The 15,374-nt window shown below is 33.0% G+C and overlaps 1 protein-coding gene across 9 annotated transcripts in view; it reads right to left on the bottom strand.

The window, feature by feature from the left end:
• The window catches only part of Dmd (dystrophin), a 2,209,767-nt gene that overhangs the window by 774,636 nt on the left and 1,419,757 nt on the right, over nt 1–15,374 (bottom strand). For all 9 annotated transcript variants that reach the window (XM_028881805.2, XM_037198928.1, XM_037198927.1 and 6 more), the window contains one exon: nt 13,911–14,060. In XM_028881805.2, the coding sequence (XP_028737638.1) occupies nt 13,911–14,060 (150 nt within the window). The remainder of the gene's footprint in view (nt 1–13,910; nt 14,061–15,374) is intronic.

The raw sequence follows: 15,374 nt of genomic DNA, 5'->3' as shown, positions 1-15,374 counted from the left end.
AAAATACATGTATAATCTGAAGCTAATTCAATAAAATAACTTTAGCTTCTTGACACACAGATCATTTAAAACCATTAGTTATCATTTTAAGGCAATGATTTAGAGCAATTTGATGCATAACAACATTACAGTTTTTGTGATTACAGTGTAGCTGTAACTGATGAATTGATGGTCAAATACTAGAGGATAGTAGACAAGTTTCCAAAAATTTCAAAATTCTACATATACAATTTATGGTTTTGAATGAGCAAACCAAATTTATGATCATCTGTGAAGATAACCCATAAAAAACTCATGCCAATCTAATGAGGTAACCACAAAATTGAATTTTATATCATCCTTATTAGAAGACCTAATAATATTATTTTTTTTTTTTTTTTTTTTTTTTTTTTTTTTTTTTTTTTTTTTTTTTTTTCTTATTAGAAGACCTAATAATAGTATTTTATGACTACTTGATACACACACACACACACACACACACACACACACACACACACACACACAAAAAAAAAAAATATATATTTGCCAAAAAGAGTGAAAGAGGGAAAACTGTGCTGTTATAACCACATTTTTCTGCTACTTAGTCTCCTCTCAATACTTCTCAGGCTAAGTCAATGCAGGAATCTGTTTGGAAGGAAACTCCAGGAACAATATGGACAGTAGTCAACCTTTTGCAAAATATACTATAGAAGTAGAAGGAAATAAAATGGATCTGAGAAAATAAGGTACATGAGGAATGCCTACACGGGATATGAACTCCCAACAGGCCTTTTGTTTCAAAGATAATAAGTATAGTGTGCTCATGACATCTGTCAAAGTTGAATATGTGTCTTTTGGTGGTTGTGTGGATGTGCTTCATTCATAGTAGGAGACATTAAATGCCATTCCGTTATTTGAAAATGGACCTTCTTTAAGCTCTTCTGGAATAGAAGTGTTGCTCTACTCCTATATACACTATTGACAACTCCTGTCTACATTACTGTTTAAAATACAAACCAAAGCCACCAAAGGTGGAAGTGCATACCTTTAATCCAAGAACTCTGGAGGCAGACATGGGTAGGTCTCTGAGATGGCAGCCTGCATGCTCTACATAGCAAGTTCTAGGCCAGCCAGGATTTCTAATAAGACCTTGTCTCAAAAAAATGTGCACCGAGTCTCATCATTTCACATCTGGAAATAAGCTAGGATGGCAGAAGTCTCAAATGCCCCACAAGCCCCACTGCATCAAGAACAGATCTTAACAGGGCATGATGTGCTTTTTGGGAGTAGTGAGCTTGAGAAATTCTATTTATATGTGATTACATGCCCTCTCTTTCTTATTACTGGTGTTGAAATTTTATGATGCCTGTCTTGTAATGATAGTTACAATTTAGCGCCTTTATAATATTTAATAAAGTATTGCAGCGAATGCTGTATCTTTAGTTCCCCATTACACCCTGGAAATGTACAAAGAAGACTTATGTGCTGCTGTTATGCAAATGAGGACACAGGGACACAAAAGAGATTGGAATAAGTTGTCTAGAGTTAGTAAGTGGAGAAAGAGGGACTGAAGTGAATTAGTAACGGAAACTTTTGTGATCTTTTCAATATTAACATGCAATGTAGAATGGAGAAAGGAAGTCAAATGGGAGTACTCATTATAGAAGCCAGTAAAATACTTGAAACCACATCTCAAACTAAGTGAGAAATTGGAAACTAATGACTTTGTTTTTTTTAAAAAAAGATGATCCTTTGCAAACAGAGCAGTTGAAGTGTAAATTGTTTCAACAACTATGGGAATCAACATGGAGGTTCCTAAAATAACTAAAAAAAATCTATAATATAAAACAGGGAAGCCACTTCTTGGTGTTTACCCAAAAGACTCCAAGTCATCATGTAATGGAGATCCTTGTATATTAGTGTTTGTCACAGCACAATTTACAATAGCTAAATTATAGAACAAACTTAGGTATCCAAAAGCATTGAAATGGATAAAGAAAACATAAACTTTCTGATTTTCTCGCTCTCTTTCTGCCTATGTCTCTCTCCATGTCTTTGTCTCTCTCACACATATATATTATATATAAATTATATATTTTTTCAGCTATAACAAGAATGGAATTTCATCATTTGCAGGAAAATAGATGGAAGTAACATACTCATTAACTAAATTAAGTCAGTTTTAAGAAGATAAATCTCATAGTATATATTTTCATTTAGCCTAGATTTTACATAGATACAGTAGATAGATATAGATACAGATAGATATAGATATATAGATATGGATAGATATAGATTTATAGATATAGAAATAGGTATAGATAGTATATGTGACATGAAGGTAAAGTGAAACCATTGAGGGGAACCAAGAGTAAAATTGTCTCCAGTAGTCTCAGCCATTGGAATACTTAGTGGTGCTATTGGGTTTGTTTATGTATAGCCCTCAAGGAGGAAGTCAGTAGCTACAGGTAGGATTTGAGATTAAAAGCCTGATACCATTTCCAGTTCCCTTTCTCCACAATTCTTGTTGTTGAGATGTGTCCTCTCAGCTTCTTGCTTGTGTTGCTGTGCCTGTTGCCATGCCTGCTGCCTATGGACATACTATCCCTGCCATTATAAACTTGAAATCCCTAGAACTGTGAGCCAAAATACATTCCTTCTGTAAGTTGCTGTGCACACAGTGATTTATCAAAGCAACAGAAAAGTTACTAATACAAATACTGATGTGAAGGGTATATAATGTAAAAGGGAAGAGAATGTGTAGGCATCAAAATATGCCTCAAATATATTAGACACTTCTATGAAAATAGGCTCATGTAAGGCATAATCTTCCAGAATGAAAAGAAGAAACTATGCTTTTTCACAAAAACTATGGATTATTATTTAATTGTGTTAAATTTTAGTTTCAGTACAAATGATAGGAGATGTTAGTGACAGTATCTTCCCTTGTTATTTTAGTATTTAAAATAGTTTTCTTTCATTCACAGAGTAATATTTTAATCATAAAGTGTTTTTCTATTATTTCCTCTTTTATATGAATGTCTATTTTTAGTTTCCAATAAATAGAAATATATCTAACACCAGAAAATCTTTTTCCTTTCTCCCTTTATCAGAATCTCAAAAATTTTAGGAGGAAGAGACTCGGTACTAATAAAAACAGAATAAGGAAGTGATTTAAAATTAATTACTATATTGGAATAGGATCTGTAAAGATAGAAATAGCAAAATAATCTCTATAATAGTAATTTAAACTGTTCAATTGAGTTGTAGAAATTTCACTCTTTTATCAAATCCAAATAATCCCAAACATTGTTATCTTATTCAAAATGTTGATATGTTGTGATACTCTATTAGTGCTGAAATGTGGTGATATTTTATTTGTATGTTAATAAATAAAGTTTGCCTAAAGATCAAAGGATATAGCCAGCCATAAACAAAAGTCAGGCAGTGGCAGCAAATGCCCTTAATCCTATCACATGGCAAGCAGAGTCTCTGTGTGTTCAAGGACATAGTAGGGAACAACCAAGCGTGGTGACACACACCTTTATTCCCAGTTCCAACTATAGAGACCTGGAGATCTGTGTAGACAGGCAGTGGCATGGAAGTGAGGTACCTGGGCTAAGAGCAAATGAGAAGGCAGAACAACAAGGCAATTAAGACGCAGGTTAGACAGGAAGAAGCTCTCTTGGGAAGCTATGGTGGTATGGTGAGCTAAGGTTAGCTTGTGACTCTCATTATTTCCATGATCTCTATGGCTTTCACCCCTATATTTGGCTCTGTGTTTCTTATTTAATAAGAGTGTTTTAAAATTTGTCTACACTGATATCCCTCACATCAGAAGCATAGTATGTCAACTTTAAAAGAAATTTATTTTTAGTTTGTATGGAATATACAATCATCAGTATGTTCCCTACATATCACTACTATCAAAACAAATGAGGTTTCTTGAAGTAACCTTGTACTTTGGTTTCTAGCCCATTTTCTGGTCTACCCTTTTCCTCCACACTTGATCGAGCATGCCAAAGAAGAACTAAACTCTTTCCAGTGATAACTGAAAATGTTCACAAATCAGAATGGTATCATTCCACTCAAATACTTCAACTTGTACAGCAAAAGAGATTGATTTTCTCTAGCAACAAACAATGAAAGAATCTCTCCGAAGTCTGATAATTAGTTCTAACATCAGCAAGCAGATTCAAAGGCAGAAAACCAAAATTTCCCCATCAGGCTCTGATCACCTCTTCATAAGCCACACAGCAGCCACGCCCTGAACTACATAAGGGGGATAAATGAGGGCAATGCTAGTTTTGGCATCCAACTTACTTGCAGATAATCTAGCTCATCCTTCTCCACTGACACAAGATAGAAATAACATCAAAGTGTGATAAACTCTTTTCTCCAAACCAGGGGTTTCATGGTTCATTGGCCACAGGCACAATCTATCAATCCATTTACTACACAATAAAAGGTAAGAAATCCATTACAGATCTGTTATAAGCCCTGGCAGGTGGTCCATGACCAAAACAGAATACATCCTCTGGTCAGTGTTCCTTTTCTCCAGTTTGAAGTACTAGGGGTCAGCTAACATGCATATAGTAGTCAAGATTTAGTATTAAATTCTTTTTGATACATAAATAAACTAACATATCTTGATGTATAAGTATAAAGAATTCAGTAAAATGTTCATTTTGGGTATGATTCTGACCTTTCATAAAAATAGCCCTGTTATTTTATTTTCACATTACATATTAGCTTTTCAGGTGATATAATAAATGAAACTAGGTTAGAATTTACAATCTGTATCCTTAAATATGGCCTTTAATCTTCTTTCCTTATTACGGTTCAGTTTAAGTAGTCAGTATATAAAAGCCTCCATTGAATTCAAGATTATTAAATTATTAAGAAGAAAGAAAGCCCTTCTAGTTTTAGACTTGATGTCATATAATCTAGTAAGAAAAAGTCCTGCAGAAACAAAGGGGAAAAATCATTGTGTATTGGCAAAATCCTTTTCTATTGTATGATTTTTTTCTACTGTCTCAAATTCACTGCCATAGGGCAAACACATTTGTGCTAATAAAGGACTTTAACAATGTTATACTGAAGGTCAAAAATCATGAAATTTTTCTCCTCATTTTCTTTTCATCATTATAATACTCTTTTTCTCATTTAAATCTATTGTGAATGGGAAAGAGAGTTTGCCAAGAATAATAAAAACTATTTTTACTAGAAAATGTTACATTTTAAATAAAGTGTGAGCCATAGCAAACTTAAAGAATATGTTTCCATGTTGGATATACATTTTCAGTATGTACATAGTGATGAAGGGAAAATTTTCATATGTAAATGAATCATAGCACAAATATTAGTATTGTATAATACATACTAAGTTTTCATCTATCTAATTCAAAAATAGCATTGTCTTGAACAAAGCATATTAGTGGAAATTCCCAATAAACAGTATCTGACAGCAGTATAACTTTCTTCAAATCACTCTGTCAACATCAAGACTGAAGAGAAGAGAAGGAGTATGAGGTCTGGATTCCTGAGTTAGAGCCAGTCCAGTGAATCATATGCACATATATTCAAGGTTAAAAAGTCAAATGAGGTAGGTTCACAGTTAAAAAGTGAAAATGTTGGTGTATGTATACAATAGTGTCTGCTTGGGCTTATTAAAAATGTGAAGAGAAAAACTCAGTATTGTCCAGCTCTTTTCACATAAAATGCTACTTGGTAAGATTTTTTTTAAGTCAATACCATTGGAATGGGGAGTCACTGGCTGAAAAGTCTTTGTGCTTTCTATTAGGGCCAATTTTTTGTTTTAGTTCCTTGAATGCTCCTCACAACAGCCCTTTCATTCCTAACTCAGGTTTCTCTTCAATAGCCATAGTTATTACTATTTGATTAAGTTGTTTCATACAGAATGATGTATTTTGTCTTTAAATTTTAGCATTTTACACCACTTATAATTAACTGTTTTATGTAATGAAATTGCAGCAGGTACTATGTTACTCATTGCATTTCCCCTATAAGCTGGCAAGACTAGATCTATCATTATTTGAATTGAGAAGTGAAATAAATGAGGTATGCCTAAGAAAGGTATAAGACCACACACCTGATAATCAACAGAACACATAATGTATCATTAATCATTAATGACCACAGAAAATTACTTTTTCATCAACATTACTCACTTTTTCTTCATAAATTATCCAATCCATATTTTAATGTCCAAAATCTCAATAGATTGTGGATTATAAAGGGATATATTCTTACAAATTTACCTTGTTAACAGAGTGACTAATTTTGCAATAATGACAATCAAGTTTCTTAGACAGGCTAATCTTGTTAACGTCTTTGAAATGTCTAGAAGGTAGATAATGCTGCTGGTTTTAAGAGCATTAGCAATAATTACAATTATAGCTATTGAGAACTGTAATGAATCCATCTCTAAGAGCCTGAAGTTTGTTCTCATAAAGAGGATGACTTTCTGTAGATCTTTTTGATTTAAAAGTGGGTAACCACAAAATCAAAAAGAGGGACTATTAAAAATTGTAATGTGAGAGCAGGCAAAAGTGGGAAAGTTCAGGCAAATTGAGATGTAATAAAAACATCACAGTGTCCACTTTTATAGGATTCAAAGTCAAGGACAACTATATTATAAACACTAAATTACCACTCCATTCCCCAACTTTTAGCTTCAACCTATCTAATAACTATAAATTAGAGATATGAATATTTATAAGACCAAGCCCCATAAAATTATGCATGTCCTTTAAATAAAGCAAGAGTAGGAATTGATAATGATATGCTTAGAATAGCATGTGATACATAGTCACTCATTAGATAGTGAAGAAATAAATAAATAAGCTCATGAAACTTAAGTACATCAAGATATATTCCAGATGACAGATTTAAAAAACCATCAGACTATATGCCCACTAACCAAGTGAGCATCATTTTTCTGATATATTACCATTTCAGCTCACAGATTTATAAAATAAAGGACTACATGGACTGTGTCACAAATATACTTGTGGTGATATTTTATTTGTGCTGAAATGGGATGATAGTTTATTTGTGCATTAATAAATACAGCTCGCCTAGAGATCAGGGGGAAAAGGCCAGCCATTTTAACTAAACTAAGAGATCAGGCAGAACACACCCTTAATGCCTTAGTGTGGTGATATTTTAATTATAGTGAAATGTGATTTTATTTGTATGTTAATAAATAAAGTTTGCCTGGAGATCAGAGATTGTTAGTGAGCCAGGAATAGAAGTCAGGTGCTGTGGGATGTTCTGTATGGCAAATATGTTAATAAATAAAACACTGATTGGCCAGTAGCCAGACAGAAAGTATAGGTGGGACTAACAGAGAGGAGAATTAAGGGAACAGGAAGGGAAGGAGCAGACTGCCTGCAGCACTTCCAGGACAAGGAAGATGTAAGGTACCAGTAAGCCACGAGCCACGTGGCAAAGTATAGATTAATAAAAATGGGCTGAATATAAGAGTAAGACAATGATAGGCCTGAGCTAATGGCCAAGCAGTTTAAATAATATAAGAGTCTGTATGTTTATTTTATAAGTGGGCTAAGGGACTGGCGATGCTTGCTGGACCGAGAGAGAAAACTCCAGCTATAGTCAGGTGGTGGTACATGGCAGGAGAGTCTGTGTGGTCAAGGACACAGACAAGCGTGGTGACCCTTGAGTCTTTAATCCCAGCTCCAACCATAGAGACCAGGAGGTCTGTATAGACAGGCAGTGACAAGGAAGTCATGTGGCTGGGCTTAGAGCCAATGGGAAGGCAGAACAGGAAAGCAATAAAACACAAGAGACACAGGAAGAAGGTCTCTCTCTCAGGGGAAGGATGGCAGCGAGTGGTAAGATAAGGTGGTCTTGGCTCTTAGCTACTGCTTTTTTTTTTCTTTTGGACTTTTAAATCTGTATTTGGCACTGTGTTTCTTACTTAATAAGACCATTTAGAATTTAGTCTACAACTTAGCAGGCAGGATCTCTATGTGTTCAAGGCCACACTAGGGAACAGAGCCAAGCATGGTGATACACACCTTTAATCCCAATACCAACCATAGAGACCTGGAGGTCTGTAAGACAGACAGTGACAGAGCTGTGTAGGAAGAGGAAGTGAGATAGCTGGGCTAAAAGCTATTGAGAGGGCAGAAAAACAAGGCATATAAGCCTGGGTAGATAGGAAGTCCTTCTCTTTGGAATCTGTGGAGTTGGTGAGGTGAGGTTAGCTGATGGCTTTCTGTATTTCCCTGATCTCTCTAAGGCTTTAACCCAAATTTCTGGCTCTGTGTTTTTTATTTAATAAGACCACTTAGAAATTCAGCTACATATGCTTTATCAAGGAATATTATGATCACATCAAATATCCTTTGGAATAACCTGATCTCTGCTGTTACCTCTATCTCAGTGAGCTATTTATCATCATTTCTACTATATATTATAAAGTCTTTTATGGGCACCATAAATACCAGTAAGCATGGTAACAACTCTAGTGAAAAATTTTTCTTCTTTAGTTAAAAAAAAAAAAATTATAGCAGGGTATAGAGTGAATGATCACTACTAACAGTATCTAAAAATCACCATATTGTGATAGAAAATTGATTGGAGCATGATCCATATTTTAGCAAGGAGTGGAACAGCTAAGGTTTTATTTTATACAATTTTCTATATTTTACTTTCTACATTTGTAGTAATGACTACTAATGACTGACGTTACATGGAAAATGTACCTGAAAAAAAGACCAACAATTTATTCAATTCTTTCATTGACATGAACTAAAGAATGTCATTAAAATGTTTACTCCTTGCATAGATATTTAACAATAATATGATTAGAGGTCAATATAAAATGAACCCAATTTCTGGTAATTTAGATACAGTTAGTAGTGTACTTTAGAAAATGTTCTGGTTTAAGAATTTAACTATGCATTTACTTTCATGGTTTTTATTTTGTGATTTCATTGGAAAGTAATTTCGGCACTATTATAAAAGTACTTTTATTCTAAGCTTGAAGATATATGATTTTAAACCTTTTTTTCTGGGTAAAGTAAATCAGATTTTTCTAGGAAGATATACTTTATGAAATTCACTTTGTAGGGCAATTTATTAATTGTATCTGTCAAATGTTTCAGTCTTAGTGTATTACTTTATACTATCATGACAGTAAAGAATTAAAACAGTAATATAAGTAAATATAAATAAAAATATGAAACAAAATTTAGTTTTATGACATGCAATCATATTTATTATGACTAATAGGAAAATACAATGTGTATAAATTTGCCTAAATAAAAACTAGTAGATATAAAACTATATGTATGTTTTCCTATATTATACAATAGTAGCTGTTTTACAGTAGAGACACACTATTATGAAACACAGAATCCAGTTTTCAACAAAGAAGCATTTTCTGACTTATTTCAAAGAAATTAGATCCTTTCCCTTAACATTAAAATAATAGTTTGTTTAAATGAGAATACTTGTATTTCCTTTGTTTCTAGTATATTATATATACAAGAAAGCCAATGGAGTTTTACCAAATGCCTAAAAAGTGGTATTTATTTTGGGATCAGTTATCTCACAATAAAGAACTCTATTTGTAGTGGTTTGAAAGAAAATGGCCCCAAAGGGGAGCGTTACTATTGGGAGGTATGGCCTTATTGGAGGAAGTGTGTCACTGTGGGGGTGGGCTTTGAGGTCTCTTTTGCTAAAGCTTCCCTCAGTGTGACTGTTAGTCTACTTCCTGTTGCCTGCAAGCCAAGATGCAGCTCCAGAAGGACATCTGCCTGCATACTGCCATGCTCCTCTTTGTGATGATAATGAACTGAACCTCTGAAAGTGTAAGCGAGCAACCTAAATTAAATGTTTCCTTTATCAACGTTACTATGGTCATGGTGCCTACTCACTGTAATGAAAACAGTAACTAAGACAATATTGGTCTTAAAAGTCATAGTGTCTTTCCAGAAACTGGCATCAGGAATCTGGAAGATGTGTAACTTAGCTTCACAAAGCTTCTTTCAACTGATTGATCTGGAACCTACAAAGTTCTTTAATTTCACCTTTTCATTTAAAGTAAAGTAAGAAAAAATGTGATTTAAACATAATATAGGATCATAATGTGGTGTAAAATAATAGTATATTATTGTTAAAGAAAACAAATGTAAAGTTGTATCTTAGACAAAAGCTAGTGTAACCCCCAGATGATGCTTATTTGACAGTCCATAATTTAAACTAATGGTGATATTTGCCTTAAAACAATGCTTGCCTATACTCCATTAAAGATAAATTACCCAGAGCAAAATAAGCTAACAAATTTTTACAATGAATTTATTGTAGCATCTACCAATTTGTCACAGCAACAGCAAATGGTTTTCAATTTACAGCAGTTCAACTTGTAATTTTTCTTTTTACTATAATCTTGTAAAATAGTACTCACACAACCATTTTGGTTTTCACTTGCAGTATAATACTCAACAGTACATGATATAGTCAATAGATTGTTGTAAAATAGGTTTTGTATCAGGTGATTTCACCCAGGGAAAGATAACACAAGTGTTCTCAACATTTTTTTACACATTAGATTAAACTACAATATTTAATAAATTATGTGTATGAAATTAATTTTCCATGTATGTTTTCACATTTCATGGGCTTATCAGGAAATACTCATGTACAAATCTAGAAACATTTGTCCTGCTTCTCATTACTGCTTTCTTTATTCAGTATTGAAATATAAAGGTGTGCAAATAATTGGTAGATTGGCAACACATGCAGAATGAAACCTCATGGAATTACCACTTTAAATTTATAATTTTATTCAAAGGCATAGCATTGAAAAACTGAATTCTGGTAGAGGCAAATATGTTATTGTTTTGTAACAGTATAACTCTATGCCAAATTTTGTCATTGCTTTAGTTTTCATTTTCTAACACAAATTCATGTTTTTATTTTGTTGGGGAAGTGATACAACCTTATGTTTTACAATCCAAAAAGCTGTAATATTTTTGTATCTAACATTTTCTATCATTATAATTTTTTCTCTTCCCTTTGTTATGTAAATATGTACTTAGATATTTTATAACATTTTGAAATATTTCTCCTCCTTGGACTTGTCCTATAGTAGTGGTTTTCTTTGTATCATGATAAGACTAAAAATTTAAATCACCAATATATCATGTTAGATACAATTATCTATGTTTTAATATGGATATTTTGACATAATCAAACAAAGAACTTTTCCATTTTTCATTAAGAGGATACTCTCCTGAAAAATATTTTACTTTTATCATTCACATAACAGAGGAAATATGATGTCTCAAATGATTATTTTCAAATATCTACTTTCTTGAATTATAGAGTTCTAAATATGAATTTTAATTGTAATATCACAAAGCAGTACTTATTTTAGCTCCTACATATTTTATCAGTCATAAAAATGATCTGTTACAAGAACTTCCACATCATTAATTTTAGAATACAATAAATAACCTGACAGAATTTGAAGATTCAATTATTTTTTCAAATAACAGTGTTCTGTTCAGTATAACTTCTTTATACCTCTCATTTTCGATAGGTGGTGATGACTAACACCCAGTTTATAAAAGGCAATTGTGCCATTTTGAAAGAAGCCATTTTTGTACTACATGAAAATTATAGTTCTTCAGTATCTTCTTGGAACAGATTTGTTCCCAGTTTCAAGGATTGAAATTTCCTATATAGTGTGGATAGAAAGAAAGTTAACATGTATTATTTATGGTAAATAACACAGTAGAAAGCTTATAAAAATTGAAAATGTCTCGAAACATTTTTGAAGGTTAAAAGCAAATCTGGAGAAAACATTTAAGGGATATATGACATATGGCAGAAGCTGTCTTAGGTAAAGGGAGAAAGCACCCTGGCAGAAGCTAAAAGGGAAGATACCATGATGAATAGAGTCAAGAAGTAGGTTAAAATAGAGGAGATGGAGATAATAAGTGGAAATTTATTCCCAGTTTAGTTTAATTGTAGAAGATGAACAATGGCTTTCCATTTGTTACTAATGGAAAGTACTAAGGATTAGTACTTCTTGACAAGCAAAACTAAACTCAAACCCTGCTGTGAGATGGTCTCTCTATATGCTATGAATATGTGTTGCTTTCATTGTTAGACATGGAAATGAATGAGGGACTGATGAAATATACCAACCTAGATAATTTAAGAATGTCTTAACCTTAAAAAAAAGTCAAAATTGTATTTTTCAACTGGAAATGAAAAGTGCTTTGGAGAAGAGGTTTTGCTTTTGTTTCTACAGGAAACAAGAAGCTGTGGATTTGTTCCAGGTTAATATGGATCAGGGTTGATAAATAGAGTCCTCCTGAACCTTGACAGGTGATATATATATATCAATAAAAGTTATAACTGATATTCCCAGGACTTGGTCATTTACTCAAATTTTCTCAGGTCTGCATAAGACTACCAGCATCCCCAATCAACAGGAAGCAGTCTAGAAAACTATGCCCAAATTCTCAAAATATTATTTTATGAATGTTTGTTTTCATTTAAGGGGGTTGGTTATGAATTATTAATGATCATAGTCAATCTCTTTCTAAAGAAGAAAGGGGGATATGATGTGAGGTGATGGAAATTTTTAGGAACAGATGATGATTATGATAATGGTTCCAATAAATTACAAGGAATTTTATAATAAATTGCTTATCTGACAAATTTGGTGATATAAATGTTTTATGAATGATTTTAAATAATAAAGCAAAACTATTGGACTATATATTTTAAATAGATACATTTTATGATAAGGTTAATCATATGTCAATGAACAATATTAAAAAAAAACAACAACAAAAAAGACTGTAAGAGTTGTCACTGAGCTACTGCAGACCTGGTTGATAAATAAACAAAATGGAAGCAGATTCATACATGGATATTCATTTGACACATTACAGATTTGTAACAATTATACAGTAGAGAAATATTTCCTTTGAATAAATAAATGCTACTGGATCAAAAGTATTTGGATTGCAATATAAATTTTTGTGTACAATTTGTTTTTCATATATGTATTAAATTGATAAACATTTTGTATTTTACAGCAATGTTAATGTTTGTCCTGGGTAGAAAGACAAAGACTTGCAAGTAAGGTAACTGGAAATTAAATATACTTTTGAGAATATTACCATGCATTGATTATCACTTAAGTCTATATTCTTGGTCTAAAACAGTAATTCTGCATCAATATACTTGCTGAGCTTGAACACCTCTGCTGTTGATATCTGTATGCTGTGAAATGTTGCTCTGATTGATTAATAAATAAAGTGCTGATTGGCCAGTAGCCAGGCAGGAAGTATAGGCAGGATAAGCAGAGAAGAGTATTCTGGAAACAGGAAGGGTGAGTCAGGAGATGCTGCCAGGCACAGCCATGATAAGCAAGATGTAAAGTACCGGTAAGCCACAAGCCACGTGGCAACTTACAGATTAATAGAAATGGGTTAATTTGAGATATAAGAACTAGATAGCAAGAAGCCTGAGACATTAGGCCAAACAGTTTAAATAATATAACCATCTGTGTGTTTATTTGGGTCTGGATGGCTGTGGGCCCGGGCAGGACTGGAAAAAACTCCAGCTACACACCTCACTTCAATTAAATTGTTTCATCAATGATTCAACATATGGAACAATTTTTCAAAAAAGTATTGGTGCACACTTCGACATTGATCATTAATGCAAAGTCATCCACTATCACAAATTGCTTTCCTTTTATAGCAAACAATACAGCCAAATCAGATAGTCAAGTTACAAACCAAAATAATAATCCACAATTTTGCTTCCTTACAAGAATACACTCAAGAAACAAAGTAAATACAAACCCTTGCAATACTTAACACATGTGGCAGAGAAGATGGTTAATGTCTTACCTTTATCCACTGGAGATTTGTCTGCTTGAGCTTATTTTCAAGTTTATCTTGCTCCTCTGGTCTTATGGGAGCACTTAAAAGTACGGCTTTTCCTGTTTCATTTAATTGTTTTAGAATTCCTTGGCGCAGGGGCAACTCTTCTGCCAGTAACTGGAACAGACAAATACAACAACATTTAAAATGAATTACAGTGCAACTCCAACTACTTCTGTGTCACCTTTATTGATTACTCTATCAAAGTGAAACATCTTGACTGAAGGTCCACTGGCACGTGAAATAGCAAATACTTCCACAGAGCACAGAGCTGATGGGCACATCTGATTCTAATTAGATAAACTTCCCTACATATACCTACATCATTTTATTCATTTGAGAGTGTTTTAAAATGCAAAGTGTTAGATGAGATGTTGAGCAGTAAGTAGTCATTCCAAAAATGTATGCTTTATCAGAAACAGAACAATGTGAATATCTCCATCAAACACTAAGGTATTTTAGCATGTCATAACATACAACATTACACCTATGAGTAGATACCAATTTGTCATATACATGCGTCAAATATTGTGCTGATCTCTTTACATATATTATCTCAGTTCATCTCTACATATGGAAATAAAAATAATATGAAGTATAACTAATAATAACTATTTGAAGCATTATTATTGTCACTTTGTATAGAAGAAAACTGAGACAGGAGATTTAAATATAAGTTGCAAGGACACAAGACTAATAAGTAATAGAGTAGTAATTCAACTCACCCTGGAATTTAAATTTATAATCTTCCATTTAGCATCATATTGTTATTCTCTTTTCCCCTTGGTCCAAAAAACCACCATGATAGTTATAACTACATTTTATTTAGAAATTCAACATCCAATAGAGTAGCTACTAAAATGCAACACAGTATAAAACTTCCTCAGTTGTTCATATAAGTCATTTTTCAAAAGGTACATATAGTTAATGGTTACAGAAACAGGTAATGAAGACTTCATCTGTCTTTATACAAAGTTCTTTTGGACAATATTATATAGGTTGTCCAAGGAGAACAAAAAAATTAATGCACATTTATTCATAAATGAATGTTGCCAAATATGTCCATAAAATGAACTATCAATTATAGTTCTATTTATGACACTCAATATTGTAGGATATTTTATTTATACTAAAATGTGATTTGTATGTTAATAAATAAAGTTGCCTGGGGGTCAGAACTCTTAGAGCCATATCAAAAGCTGGGCGGTGGTGGTGCATGCCTTTAATCACAGCACTTGGTAGGCAGAGCTAGGTAGATCTCTGTATGTTCAAGAATACAGCCAGCATTGGAGACACATGCCTTTAATCTCAATACCAACCATAGAAGACCTGGAGGTCTGTACAGACAGGCAGTGACAAGGCAGTCATGTGGTTGGGTTTACAACCAATGAGAAGGCAGAACAGAAAGTCTATATAAAGACAAAAACACAG

The sequence above is a fragment of the Peromyscus leucopus genome, chromosome X (genome assembly GCF_004664715.2).
Source record: "Peromyscus leucopus breed LL Stock chromosome X, UCI_PerLeu_2.1, whole genome shotgun sequence".
Classification (NCBI taxonomy): Eukaryota; Metazoa; Chordata; class Mammalia; order Rodentia; family Cricetidae; genus Peromyscus; species Peromyscus leucopus.
The sequence above is the reverse complement of the archived record's forward strand: the minus strand, read 5'-3'. Positions and strand labels throughout refer to the sequence as shown.